Source organism: Pelodiscus sinensis, chromosome 3 (assembly GCF_052426305.1).
Source record: "Pelodiscus sinensis isolate ZL-2025 chromosome 3, ASM5242630v1, whole genome shotgun sequence".
Classification (NCBI taxonomy): domain Eukaryota; kingdom Metazoa; phylum Chordata; order Testudines; family Trionychidae; genus Pelodiscus; species Pelodiscus sinensis.
Window position 1 is genome coordinate 81,789,866 of NC_143054.1, and position 14,173 is coordinate 81,804,038.

Genomic DNA, 14,173 nt, shown 5'->3' on the forward strand with positions numbered 1-14,173 from the left:
TTTACTGATGTATAAAACCAAGATATTTATGCCACAATTTTAAGGCAAAACTTTTGGCTCATGTACTAGTCAAGTGTGGGAAAGAGAGGTGTTCTGCTGAGTCCCCTGTGCTGCTTCCTGTTCAGGGACGTCCCCCTTCTCCATAATCTCTTATCTGTGGAGCACAGGGATGGTGGGAGTAGGATCAGTTTACATGTAGGACATATTCGTTAATCTTTGCTGGGAAGAGAAGGGGTTTAACTTTATGGGAGTTGGTTTATAAGCAAGTATATACGGTAGAACCTTGCATGTTCATCATTGTCTAACTGGGGAAATGAACTGTGAAGGAGACCAGAGAATGTTTATCAATCATTCATGCAGCACATTAACCAGTGCTCTGACTCAAGGGCAAGAACTTCAAAGTTATAACTTTGTGGACATAAATGGCACTGTCTGGCTTCAGACTCTCCATGCTGACCCCTCCCAATTCCACCATTTAGACAAAGCAAACAGGGATTTTCAACAGATGATATCTAGTGTTACTAGCAGTCCTCCCAGCATGTCTGAATTCCAAAGTGTAAACAACAGGGCTCCCCAACCCAAATAGGCTTTCAAAGCTGAAAGCGTTGTGAAGTCAGTAACTGGTTTTTTTTTTTTTTTTGGTTGCAAACCTGGTGTTTGTAGTTGTCAGATGACAGCCAGCTGCTGAAATGTACCAGGGAGAGTTCTCACTATGAGCTGACAGCTGCCTGCTGGCTACTCACAGCCTTTCTGACCCTGAGTGTAAGCAAATGAAAATAACTCAGTTTCTGGTGGCCAATTCACGGTTTCACTTCTGTTTCTATGGAAATGGGCACAGACTGGCAGAAGAAAAGGGACAGAGTGCGTGTGTGTGCTTACATGCGCACATGCGCACACACATACAAATGTTTTAAAAAGCATTTTTTAAGGAAACATACATATGTAGTGAAAGAATATTGGATCCCTGGACTCCTCAGGTTAGGAAGGAAATTGAACCATCGAAAACAGCATTATGGCTTCTATATAAACACTGATTTAGGTCCCTGTCCTGTAAACACTTATCAGTGGGCACAATGCATACACCACCAAAGTCAGTGGGACTGCTTAAGGTAGTACATACTTTACCTGATAGTCTGTATTTGCAGGACTGGACCTAAGGGGTCATGAATACATTTATCATGCCTGGTCTTTTAGGCTCTTCAACAGTAACAACAACAACCTGTTTAAACTAATATCTCAGAATATGAGGTTATGGCAAACAAAGGCTGCATTAACCTGCTCCAGGGGTGAGCTTGGTCCCCTGACCTCAGTGTAGTAACAAGCCTCTCTCTTGCTCCATGCACTGGTGGTGGGATTAAGCTGGCCTAGTGAAGATAAGTGACTTGTCCACGCTCACACATGGAACTGGGAATAGATCCCCAAAATCAGGAGTCCTCATGTTCCTTAATCAGAAGGTCATCCTTCTTCTTACAAAATAACAGCAAGGAACAATTCCCACCTATCTCAGTCAAATTAGAGGGTTGCTCGCAGGGGGCTAATTAGAACCCACTCAGGAAGAAACTGGAGTCTGAGATCTGCTGGTGATTTCCTCAGGTGAATTATTCTAGGGGACCAGTGGGCTGAGTTTGCCTGACTGACACCAATCCAGGCTTTGTTAGCAAAATACCTGTCACCAGTGACAATCATAGGACATGCCAGATGGGAGTCTCATCTGAGCTAAATGGATTGTAGCTACTCCCCCTGCGTGTCCACTTCTTCTGCAGCAGGCTGCTGGCATTCTGCCAAAGAGCAGCAAGCAGCAGCTGATGGGCCTGTGGTTAGTCTGCACATCCACTATGGACAACTGGAAGGGAACTCTGAGCCACAGGGGAGCCAAAATCAGGATCTCAACATGTGGAGTGCCCGGTTTATACCTTTCAGTTAGCTCTGTTACAGTGCAGCAAAAGGGGATAGTCACAATCACAGCCATACAGGCAGCAAAAACTCAAGTTTTGGTGCTGCAGCTGATTAGGCAAGTTGAAATGGGGAGGGCAATATTTGACAGTGTTTTTATAGTGCTGAAAAAACAATAGACATCTTTAACAGGACCTTCCAAAATCAGCTCCTGGTCTCACTCATGTGTGGGTATGGGAAGAACTGCCTGTAGGCAGAGAGCATTGATACTCACAACCCCAACATTTATTTGTGTAAAAGGCTTTCTTTACAATACGTCTGGGTCTGAAATCTCTTACCTGAGCAGCAGCATCAGGAAGGCTCTGCTCTGATCCCTGTGGTGCATCTGCGCCAGAGTCAAACGCACACTTCCAATTTTACCCCGTGCAGGGATGAAAGAAGCAGAAAACAGCCAAAAGCCTGTGAGAAGGAGAGGAGGTGAACCTAATGAGCAAAGTGGAATCCCTTCCCATAGAGTATCCTAGATGTCGATATAGTGCTTCTCACTCTGGTCTGACAGCACCAAAGAGAGTCCAGTGTGTGTGGTCCTGTAGAGGGCATGGCTGGCAGGAAGATAGAGCCATGCATAGGTCACTTTACCCAGCATCAGTAAAGCCATGATGAAATACCCCAAGAATCAGTATTGACCTCTTGCTGCAGATCGCCTGCGCTTGGATCACAACCTCTAAAACGGAATGCATGTTCAGAGTGGCAAATGCTCCAAGATCCACAGGTTTGTCTCAGACCTTAGGACAGTTACATGCAGAAGTGTTGGACTAGGCTCTGTTCCTTTTATGGCTTGCCAAAGCTCGCTCATAGGATGGCATGATGCAGAAACTTGGTCTCTCACCTAATTTGGTCCCTGTGAAGAATTTTTTTTTCCACAAGAGGTGGCATAATCCTACTGAATATTTATTTTTAGTGAAACCTACACAAATAAATATCAGTGCCTGCCAACCTAATAGTATAACTCTAGTGGTGGAAAAACCCTTCTCCTGAGGGTATACTTGCTATCATCTGTTCTGTGGAGATTAAGAGGTTCCCTTACAGTTGATTCTGCATCTCAGATAATGAGCACCTGTCCCCTCCTCTCCCAAGCCACATTAATAGTCTGTTGCTTTCTAAAGGCCTAAACCTACAGCTTGGAAGTTTTATCATTGACTTCAGTAGTTACTCATGCTCATAATTGCTTTAAAGCCAACACTTCTGTCCCCTCATTTTACAGTATTTCAAGCTGTATGTGAGGTGTCATTTGGACTGTCCATCTTATAAAATGCATATTCCTATTCAAAGAGCAGAACTTGACTGCACATGCTTGACAAGGCACATAACAGGAAACCTTTTTATTAGACATGGTCGGTGAACAACAAGATCTGTAGGATTTGGAATATTTTTCTCTTGATAGGTAGAAAATGTCACTAGCAAGCATGGTTTCTTACATTACCTAGCTGGTCTGTTTATTCAGAGGAGTATTCAGTAACTCATTTTTGCTTCCAACTGATTGATGGTTGGAAGGATAACAGTTGAGTTTTTGATCTTAAAATTAAAATAAAATAATGATTTGAGTTAATATTAAGAGAATTAATGCACAGAGACTTTGCCCAGTATTCTTTAGGGTAAATAAGCATTTAGTTACTTCCCTTCTTGTCCACAGTCTGCCAGGTGCTTACCATTTTTGCACTCACAACACAAGAGGACTGCTCTCATCCCTTTCCAGCTGTTTGAGATTCTTAATCACATGTCTATATAAATGGTCTTTACATCTTTTAAGCCTTTGTTTTGCTGTTTGTTAGTTATGTCCTGGTGCACTACCTCAAAAGGAAAAAAAAACCCAGTGTCTGTTAATTTATCAGATGCTTCCAATTAATCTTCTCTTAATGATAAAAACCCCTCCTGACATTTGTTAAAAACTTTTCCCACAGCATTATATATCCTCTTAATTAAGAGCAGAAACAAACTAATAACTGTTTTATTCCCTCTTGCTTCCAATTAGTCCTCCATTGATCATTACCCACCAGACTCAAGATAATTAACAGAACAAAAATACCCAAACAGGATATATATTTCTTCAGAAATGACATGTCTGGAATAATGAAAGTGACCCAGCTTTGGAGTGTAAAGGGGTAAGAGGTGGCAGAGGGGGTGGTAAAGCATCCCTTGTGCATCAAAGACACAAGGGACATGAAAAGGCAACATAGGTAACATGTACACTTTATATGCACCATGCATTTGAGATGTTGCAACCCATATCTGCACAAACACCTAACTGGGAAACACAGGAGCAAAAGGGAAAAATGTGGCTTTCATTTTACAAAAGGTTTCTATCCCTCCTTCCCTTGCTCCTGAAGTTTGCCTTGAAAATGTAACCCAAGCACTTGATTGGGTGGCTTGTTGCTGATTTTTCATGAACACCATAGGATATTCGTAGTTCCCCACCAGTCACCCATTGACTCAGCTCCCTCATGCGACTGAATAGCTAAGATCAGTTTCCAGCACTGACGCAGGGCTTTCCTGGCTCCCGATGGCAAAAAAGGCTCCACAAATGTCCTCCCAGATAATGAGCGCTGCTAGCATGGAGCCCGTGCGAACTGTGCAATGGAAGTAGCTCAATGGCACCCGAGGCAGCACAGAGGAGGCACCAGGAATTCAGCACTTTCAGCAGGGCCCTCTCTGGCCCCAGACATGTCACGTATGCTTCTTGTTGAAATATTCCTACTTGTAAATCAGATATGCTTCAGGGAGAGCCAACAACAGAGTCAGATAATCCAACATGCCTGTAAAAACCAGCTGTGTACCAATATACACCAGAAAGCACACACATCCGTCCCCCCGCCCCCCACCTCCTCCATGTTAGCAGCCTAACAAACCCCAACGCCCTGCTTGTTTTCCGTCACCAGCTTTTTAAAAAGTTTTCAAGGGACAATTATGCCCAGACCTCACCACAAGATGCACTTTTATAGCTGTGGTGTGGGGAGGGACTGGGACCAATGCCCCCCCACCATTATTAATTTATTATGTAAGTTTTGTCCATTGTGCCTGAAGCATATAAATTAAAAAAAAAAATCACATTACTCCATTTCCCCCCAATTCTTCCGACTGCTCACAGAGTAGCACATGGCAGTGGTGTGAAGTCTATTACATTTCCTGGGGAGGCTGCAAAATATCTGGCAAGCATGTCAGCATATTGAGTCAGTTGCGGCTCTGTATTAATACACTTTTTATATGTTGCAACACCTCATGCCCACAATAAATAGAGAACTTACTTAGATGGATTCCAGGAGCTGATTTGTCAAATCAGAATGTTAAGCAAACGAGAAGCCTCCACTGATAAGCGATTGCTCACGTGCTTAGAGTTAAGGGTGTACTAGAGCGCTTTGCTGGATTGTGGCTTCAGAGCATCTTGCAGGACTGAGCCGGGGGACCCAGACACGTCTTTTTCACATGAAAAGCTGTGGAGTGAGAGGAGGCAGCTTTAGGTTTAGATTTATTTACCATGCATCCCAAAGGGGAAATGGAGAGTAGCATCCACTGCCATTCTTTTAAAGATCTTTGTGCATTTTAAAGCTCACCTCACACACTCTTAATATGCTCTTGTGATCAGCTGGAGTCTCTTGTAACTATTCTGACCTCTCAGGATGAAAGGAAGAGGGCTGGTGCTTTATGAAGCCAAAGCTTGCTTTATTGGATGATAAACCAGACCTGGCAAGGGAACAATGCTGGGCATAGAGGTCATTGTATGCTGGCACTTGAAACACAAGTCAGTCGTGCTTTCACTCCCAGTGCAATTCAGAGATCCTACAATCAAGAGGAGTGGGGACAACCAGAATCCCTGCCTCTAAAGTGAGTATGAGCCAAATGCTGAGGCCTTCCAGATATCCCTGAGGAAGAGATGGGAGAAAGAAAAAACAAACAACCTTCTAGGAAGGAGGAAAAACACATACACGAGACCTGTTTAAACATACTGTGAAGGAAAGTTATAGACAAAAAACAAGATAAAAGTGAAGTTCAGCCACACAAGTTGTAACAGCCCCTTGGCACCATCTGAGTCTTTAGCCTCAATTCTGAGCTGCTTTGAGCCACCTTTCAGTTCTGGGCCCGGCCAAGCGCCTGACTAGCCCCAGTGTAAATTTAAAAGTGGCGAGGAGTCCTGTGGCACCTTATAGACTAACCGAAGTGTCGGAGCATAAGCTTTCGTGGGCAAAGACCCACTTTGTTAGATGCATGAGTGTAAATTTAAAGCATCCATTGGCAGTTCTAACAAACACAGTTGCTTATAGGCTGCTCTACCAGAGCAGAATAGCTAGAAGATGGAGTACCCATCCAGCCAAGGGTGGTGCTGTAGGCTCTTTAGATTGGATCTACCTCACCCAGGAATCACTCTATTTGTGGAATTTCCTGTCTGGAGGAATCCAATAATATAATGGGGCTGGAAGACAGCTGAGAACTGGGCCTCGGTGACAGATGTGTGTACAATTGAAATGAAATGGTCCATAGGCTTTTGGACAGGCCTTCTGCACAGGAGAGAGTCCCACTCTCAGTGAGTAAGGTTGTACTTTTGTTAGCAAGCCATGTTTCTTAAAAAGAAAAAAAATCCTATTAAGTCTTTAAGATAGGTGTGAGCAGAAGTGATGATAAACAAGTCAGTGATGATAAACTTCACGGGGACCACCAACGTGCATTTTGCTTGGAAGCTGAGGGCAGGGTTTTAGAAGCAGCACTGGGAACATGAAACAGCAAACCAGAACCATCACCTCATCTGTGACTTTCTTTGCTGTGGAGGGGAGGGGGATAATCTTACTTTTTTTAACCTTTGCTCATTTAACCATTTTGACAGGGCCTTAATGCTCAATTATTCTAGAAAATGAGCAGAATGATCAGTTCCCCAGCTCTCTTATTCATATGGCTAACAGTAGCTCAGATTTAGAAAGCCCTTTTCCTATAGTGACTCTCACACTTGCAGTTTCCTGCCTTGTGTAAATAATATCTTGTTGCTCCTGATTTAAACACAGGACGCTGCTACATTCTGGTATGAAAACTGGAGCGCAGACCCACCAACATTGTTTTAATCTGATTATATGAATCCCTGGCCAGAGTTAAACACACTGATGCTGAAAGCACAGCTGGTGCTGCAACCTTTAAATCTGTCCGTAAATGACATGATATATTTTCAACACAGTCTGCAAGCTAGTGACCCATTTTTTCCCCCCAGAAGGGTACTCTCAGAATCCACCCTCTTTTCTGCTCTATCTGCTCCTCCCTGCACACCCACGTCACTGGTCCCAAGTGGCAGTTATTCTCCAGGGCTGGCTGGATGAGCTGCTCTCTGAAGTCTGTTTATGTTGCTCTTTGCAATAGTCGAATAGCTTACTATACATCAACTCACTGCTACACTGCAGGAGCAGAGCATGCTTCTCCCACAACTCTTCTAGCCCTGTGTTGTTCCAGGGACAAGAATCATAAACACAAAAGTAATTGGACACAAAGATTACAGTCTACTCTATTGTTACACCATCCTCTCCTCTAGTCAATTACTCTGTTTTAGGTCTCACAAGTAGCTGTTATTTTGCTATCATTTCTCTGAGAAATGGGATGAATAAGAAGGAATGGATTAGTGTATTTACTGCTTAGAATTTTTTACAGCCCCTACATTCTCATACACAAAAAAAAATTTTTTGTTGTCACTTGCACATTTTTGCATACAGATGTGGAGTCTAGTTTGAAACTCCATGCAAATAGGTTAGTTGAGAACACAGAAAGCCCGGCCCCATTGAAGTAGATGAAGAAACTCCTATTGACTTCAAGGGTGCCAGGATTTCACCTCCTATATCTGGGCTGGGGAACCTTTTTTGGGCGAGGGCCACTGACCCACAAAAAAGCCAGTTGAGGGCTACACATAAGCAAGAAGCAAAACAAAAAAACCCAAACCCAAAAAACAACAAAAACCCTACCCCCACTGACATGGCCCCCAACTAAGGAGAAAGACACTCCCCACATTCCCCTTCCACAGCCTAGAGGGGTCTAGCCTAGTAGATTTTGTGTGCTCCAGCCCTGCAGTGGGGCAGCAGGGGGGCTGGAGCACCAGCACAGGTTCCCCAATATGGGGGGGAGAGGGGACTGGATCCAGGCAAGCCAGAAGCTGCATCCGGCCTGAGGTTCTGCACCCCTGTCCTATATTAAACAGAATCCTTTTCCTTCAGGTTGGACAATGAACATTTCTATGATAACTAGACCTGAGGGTTTAGATGGGCAGAAGCTAAACATCCAATAGAGGTACAATCACATCTAACATCTGAACCTGCTCTAGTTTGTATAGCTAACCTGTTCATCTTCCTAAATTAAGATAGTAGGGAGGACTGTTCAAATTAACACTACAGAAATCCTTTCAATGGTGAATTCCCTGCATATGAATTAGTCACTGGGAATTATAATTGCTTTTTAACAGGCCTGTAGAAATGCTATGTAATTGCGAAGTTACAAACCGCCTCTAATTATTCTTTGAAGATGGATAGTCCCCTTCTTGTCACGACCTGAGGGAAAAGGTCAACATCCTTCCACCTGAACTGTTTCAGCTTATGCTCTCTAAAACCCCTCTTACTTGTGCCTTTGGTTAATGAGTACAGTACACATATTAAAAGAGTCACCACTGTGTTATAGCAACTCTTTTACATTTCACCAAATTATCTTGTTTCTAACCTCTAGATCCCAATATGTATTTATATTAATTATTGAAGTATCTGAGGGCAGAGCAGTATGTATTAAACCAGTGTTTCTCAACCTTTTTTTTTTTTTTTTTAATAAAATGCTCCCTTTAAAAAAATTATAAGTACCCCCCAGTACCTACAGTTTTCAGACACACACAAATTTTTTCTACCATTGTGACACACTTTTGTTTAAACAACTTAATCGTAGCCGGGCGGGCAATGAAATTTTTCGGTGTAAAAAGTACAAAAATAATAGAGCACTGTAAAACTTAACACAAAAATTCAGCTCTCTCCAAATTTCAGTTGTGTTGACGTACTACTCAGACTTCGAGTAACCCTTAGGGTATTCGTACCACTGGTTGAGAAACACTGTGGTAAACCAACAAAATTTAGGCAGCCTTCCACTTACCTTCTAGGTCTGGTTGGTCCACCTTCTTGGCCCTACAACTACTTTTGAATTTGTGGAATCTACTAGCAACACCAGCAAAGGAGGGAATATTCTCCATTTTCATTTTTTTTTAGCTCTATCAGTTAACCAGTTTTTAACCCAATCAATGCTTTCTACATTGATTTTCTATCATGCTAATTTTTTTTAAATTGAGAATTTTATATGTGGCATTAAGTCAGATGCCTTGAAGAAGCCTAAGTTCAATGTCAACACCTTTATCAAACTTACGATCTCATCAAAACAGAGCAAGACATTTTTGACAATACCTATTTCCCACAGAACTATATTTATTGGCAACAATCATGTTTACATAGTTTATTCTTTATTGTGTCCCATAACTCCCTTTCCATGTTTTTGCCCTGTTTGATGTCATGCTAACCAGATTATATAGTTATCCAGGTTATCCCATGTACCCTTTTAAAATATTGGCAGTTTATTTTTTTTCCAGTAGTACTCTAGAACCTTCCTAATGTTAAAAATCAGCATTAATTCTTTTAATACTCAGCCAATTATTTTAATACTCTTGGAAGCAAGCTGTCTGATCCTGCAGATTTTAAAGCCTGGATAGGTGAAAAAGTGTGATTTCAAAAAAATTTGATGGTGTTCCTTTTCAGAAGTTTCAGAACAGTTAGATATCTGTCAGTGCCTGCTAACGGATTTTTATTAATTTGTAATATGCATGTCACTGGCTTGTTTCAATATTGCCAATATTTGCATTGTTTCATGGAGGTAGGAGAATTTGTGTACGTGTGTGTTTTGTTTTAATACTAGGCATTAGAAGCAGAATAGCTACTACAGGAAAAAGTCTGCATTTGTCAATCTGCAACTGCAAGGATTTGCATATAACTTACTTGCAGACTGGCCTAAGGCAATCATGTAGCAGAGTCCAACATGGTGATCATGGCTTGGCAAATGAGTCAAATGACAAACCCAAAACCAACCAAACACACATTTGCTTCCCACTGGAAATACATACAAGATCTCAGCCATTCCCAGTGCATAATCCCTATCCTATGTGCATGTAGTAATAGAACAAAATTCTTAAAAAGAGCGGGAAATAAAAGGAAAATGCTTAGTTGTACTTAGTTTGTTAATTGGGGAGTACTTTTTAGGATTTGACGCATCATCAATCAGCTGTATCAAAACTCACTATGCTTTGAAATAGTGTATCAAGATAATTTTTAAACTTTACTTTAGCAATCTCTACTCCATACGTTTTATTTTTAAGGTTGGTAGTGATTAAGGGAGAAAGATGAACATCGCTCATTTGGGAAGATTTATATGATGAGAATGGTTAAACAATCCTAAAAATATTGTCATCTTGAGTATTCAATACCTAGAAGGACAGCAATATCACATGCACAATATTCATTTACATAAATAATGCTACCGTTTTTGTGGTAATTGCAGCTAAAGTTTTGAGCGCTTTTCTTTTTTTAACAGAGCATTAGCTTGTTAGATAGAAAGTAATACTGTGGTACAGTTTTATAAAGCTAGATTTGTGAGCTGCTTCTTTGAGAGAAAGCTTTCAGTCATGATCAACGTTGCAAGCGCTGAACAACTTATTTCCTGTATTTCACCAGATTATTGTTTTACTATTTAACAATTGAAAGAAGGCCTATTAAGTTAATGTGAATATTCAGAATATGAATATACAACCTAAGCAATGTAAAATATTAAATAAAAATTGCATTTCGACGATTAGAATATATTACTTGAGTAAACATGGTTTCATTTTTATGTAATACAGTAATAAGATTAATCAATTTGTCTATGCATAAAACAATCTTTTCCCATGACACTTAAATGCCCAAATATTAATGATGAAATCAAGAGAGCTACTTTAGAATAAATAGTTCTTCAGAACACAGAAATGTGAAATAGTCTGTATGTTTACCCATCCTTGACACTGAATCATAATTTGGACAATGATCCACAAACAACAAATGCCCAAGCACAACCACTATTAAAAGGTGATGTCAAATGGTATTTTCCCCTTCTTCTCTCCTTGATTTAAACAAAAAACAAAAAACAAAAAGCAACCAAAAAAAACCTCCAAATATCCAAAGGTAAAATGCTCTCTTTTAATTACTAAATTAAGAAAGTTAAACAGTTTTAAAATGCAAACTTGCAAATAAATCATAACAAAATGTAATTAAGACTTTAAGTTTGCAACTCAGTATTAAAAACTCAATAGAAATAGAAAGGAATTGTTTTTTTGGTTAAATGTAAGTCATTCAAGGCTGGTACAAATAGACAGCTGAAAAAGTAATACTTTGTTCTGTGCATCTCCCATGAAATGTAAAGAAGTGCATAGTAATTCCACTGGAGAACTTGCAGACATATAGAAAGTAATTTCATTAGCAGTACAGGACATTTAACACACTTATTTTACAATGGGCAATGTTACACATAAAACAGAAAATCCTAGTTGCATGATAAACAGTTTAGTAGGTGATCATGACTAAAATCCTATGGGTTTAAGACCATTTGAATGTGGTTACAATGTTTATTAAATAAAAGTTTTTGAAATATTTCAGTATATATGTTTTGATACAAGGACTTGCAGTTTCAGTCTTCCAGTTCAAATGATGATGGTGTGGTTTTTCTTAATTTAAATTATGTTCATTTTAATTTGAAGAACAAATCATAACACGCTTGTCAAACATTGGAAACATTACTGTAAATACAGCACATGATTCCTGAAAGAGCAAAGTTACAACCATCTACAGGTATATATTCGTAAACAAAAAGTGCAATCCATTGAAAAAAAAAAATCATGCTTGGCAGAAGCCAAAAAATTAGTTCACTGGCCTTCAGAATCTCACCAGTGTTTACTTGTTTGCAGTAAAATTATCATGTTCTGGGTACTACTGCATCAGCTTGGCTCATTCAATCCAAAATGAGTTCCTCTGCAACAGAACCCATATACTGTATGTACAGGTATGTATATATTATATATATTATATATATATATATATATAAAAAGCAAAAACCAAACACCTGTCCTGATTTATTTTTGTTAAACCATGAAAAAAATGTTTTAGACAAAGAGGCCACTTTTGGAAAATAATACTTTGAGTTGAATTGGGAGAAGAGAGACTAGTTAAAATCACATAGGTTTTGCATTTTAAAAAAGGAAAGCACTAGGATCAGTTATTGGCACTAAGTCACTATTTACACTGAACAGAGGTTTTGCAGTTTACATAACATCAATACAATGCAGTTTCGGAGTCTCTGATTAAGAAAACGCAAGTGTTTTTCTCCTTGTCATAGAGGACATTCAGATTATTAGGACAAGTGGTCATGGACAAGTTCTGTAGAAGTTATCAACTTCAGACTTATATGCCTTCTGATGCTGGAAGATGCTGCACTTTGGAGAAGCCAGTCACTGAGTTGGAAGCTAATGTTGGGGGACACCTGATAATGACAGTCTGTGTACACCAAGAATTTACAGGTTGTCACCAGGCTGGTACTGGGGTTCTGTTGCAGTAAAGTAGTCTTCAAGGAAACCCTGCAAATATTCAAAAGTTGGACGTTCCTCTGGGTCTTTTTTCCAGCAGTGGATCATAAGCTCATGCAGGGAGATGGGACAGTCCTGAGGACATGGCATCCTATAACCACGTTCTACCTGCTCCAAGACTTCACGGTTATTCATACCTACAAAGAGGCAATGTGAAACGATCATTGTTAAAATACATAGACTTCTCCATGTGTAACATATACAATTTTTCCAGGCTTGTTCAGTCCTTTTAGTAAAAAACAAAAACAACCAAAACCACCACCTGAAAGGTTCTAGCTTTACAACTAGAACTCCAGTATAAACTGGATCCGTTTTCTTCCTAAGCAATGAACTCCTCTAAATCAGTTACTATCAACCAGTGGTACGAGTACCCTTAGGGGTACTTGAGATATGTCTGGGGGATACATCAACACAACTGAAATTTGGAGAAAACTGAATTTTTGTTTTAAGTTTTACAGCGCTTTATTATTTTTGTACTTTTTACACCAAAAAATTTCATCACCCACCCGGCTACAATTAAGTTGTTTAAACAAATATGTTGCAATGGTAGAAAAAAAAATGTGTGTGTCTGAAAACTGTAGGCTTTCTTATCCTAATCACAATCCTAAATTTTTTTTAAATATGAAAATTGATTTTTAAAAGACAGTCTGAGTTTGCAAAATTTTGTAATTTTTCTTTTTAGTATTTGCCAGGAACCTAATGGGCAGATTTCACTAAGAGTACAAACGACACTGCTTTTAGAATATCAGATCTCACGGGAAGCATCTTGATATTTGTACAGAAACTTCTTATTATTGGTGACCTACTTTCCCTTGTTCTGAGTCTGACATTCTTCATCCTGAGTTATTTGATATTAACTGTAGAATTTGCTTTGACACCAAACTGTCATCTACCTATACATTTTAGAAATGTGTGTCTGCCTGTCCATCTGTCTGTAAGTCCATTTGTTTAAGAACTTTTCCTAAACAATCAGAGCCAGGACCACCAAATTTGGTATGAAGCTTCCTCTTAACTTAACTTAGAGCAAGGTAAGGGTTTGGTGGTGCCAGGACAACGGGATGTGCCTAGAATTTGATTGTTTCTCATCAAAAGGAAAGGGAGAGGTCTGGCAGGAGGAACAGTTATATTATGGAATGACCACAAGTGGCCCATTCAGAAGCCACTGGCCAGCAGCAACCCACACACCACCCTAGGTCTGGGGAGCACTGGTGGGTAGCCTGCACAGCCGCCCCACCCTTGGGCCATCTCACCCCAGGAAGCTGCTGGCAGGGGCGCATGACCCCCCAACCCTCAGCTGCACCCACGGTGAAACTGAACCCCCCCCAGCACAAGGAAGAGGTTGTGCCCCCCCATTCCAGGCTGACCAGGGGAGAAGACAGCAGCCAGGGTGAGCAGCACCACTCCAGTCCCAAGGCAGACCTGGGCTATTGTGAGTAAGTCTTCTGCTGGATACATATGGGAGTTCCATTTTAAGAATGAGTTAGTGCTAGTATAGTTTCGAACACATGCCATTGTTCCTTCTATTACTTCCTATCCCAAAGAGAACAAACTAGTTCTGACTGAGGAGAT

The 14,173-nt window shown here is 40.5% G+C and overlaps 1 protein-coding gene across 6 annotated transcripts in view; it reads right to left on the reverse strand.

The window, feature by feature from the left end:
* Nucleotides 1-11,143: 11,143 nt before the first annotated feature.
* The window catches only part of FYN (FYN proto-oncogene, Src family tyrosine kinase), a 200,090-nt gene continuing 197,060 nt past the window's right edge, over nucleotides 11,144-14,173 (reverse strand). For all 6 annotated transcript variants that reach the window (XM_075923993.2, XM_075923991.2, XM_075923992.2 and 3 more), the window contains one exon: nucleotides 11,144-12,741. In XM_075923993.2, the coding sequence (XP_075780108.1) occupies nucleotides 12,533-12,741 (209 nt within the window). In that variant the 3' untranslated portion in view covers nucleotides 11,144-12,532. The remainder of the gene's footprint in view (nucleotides 12,742-14,173) is intronic.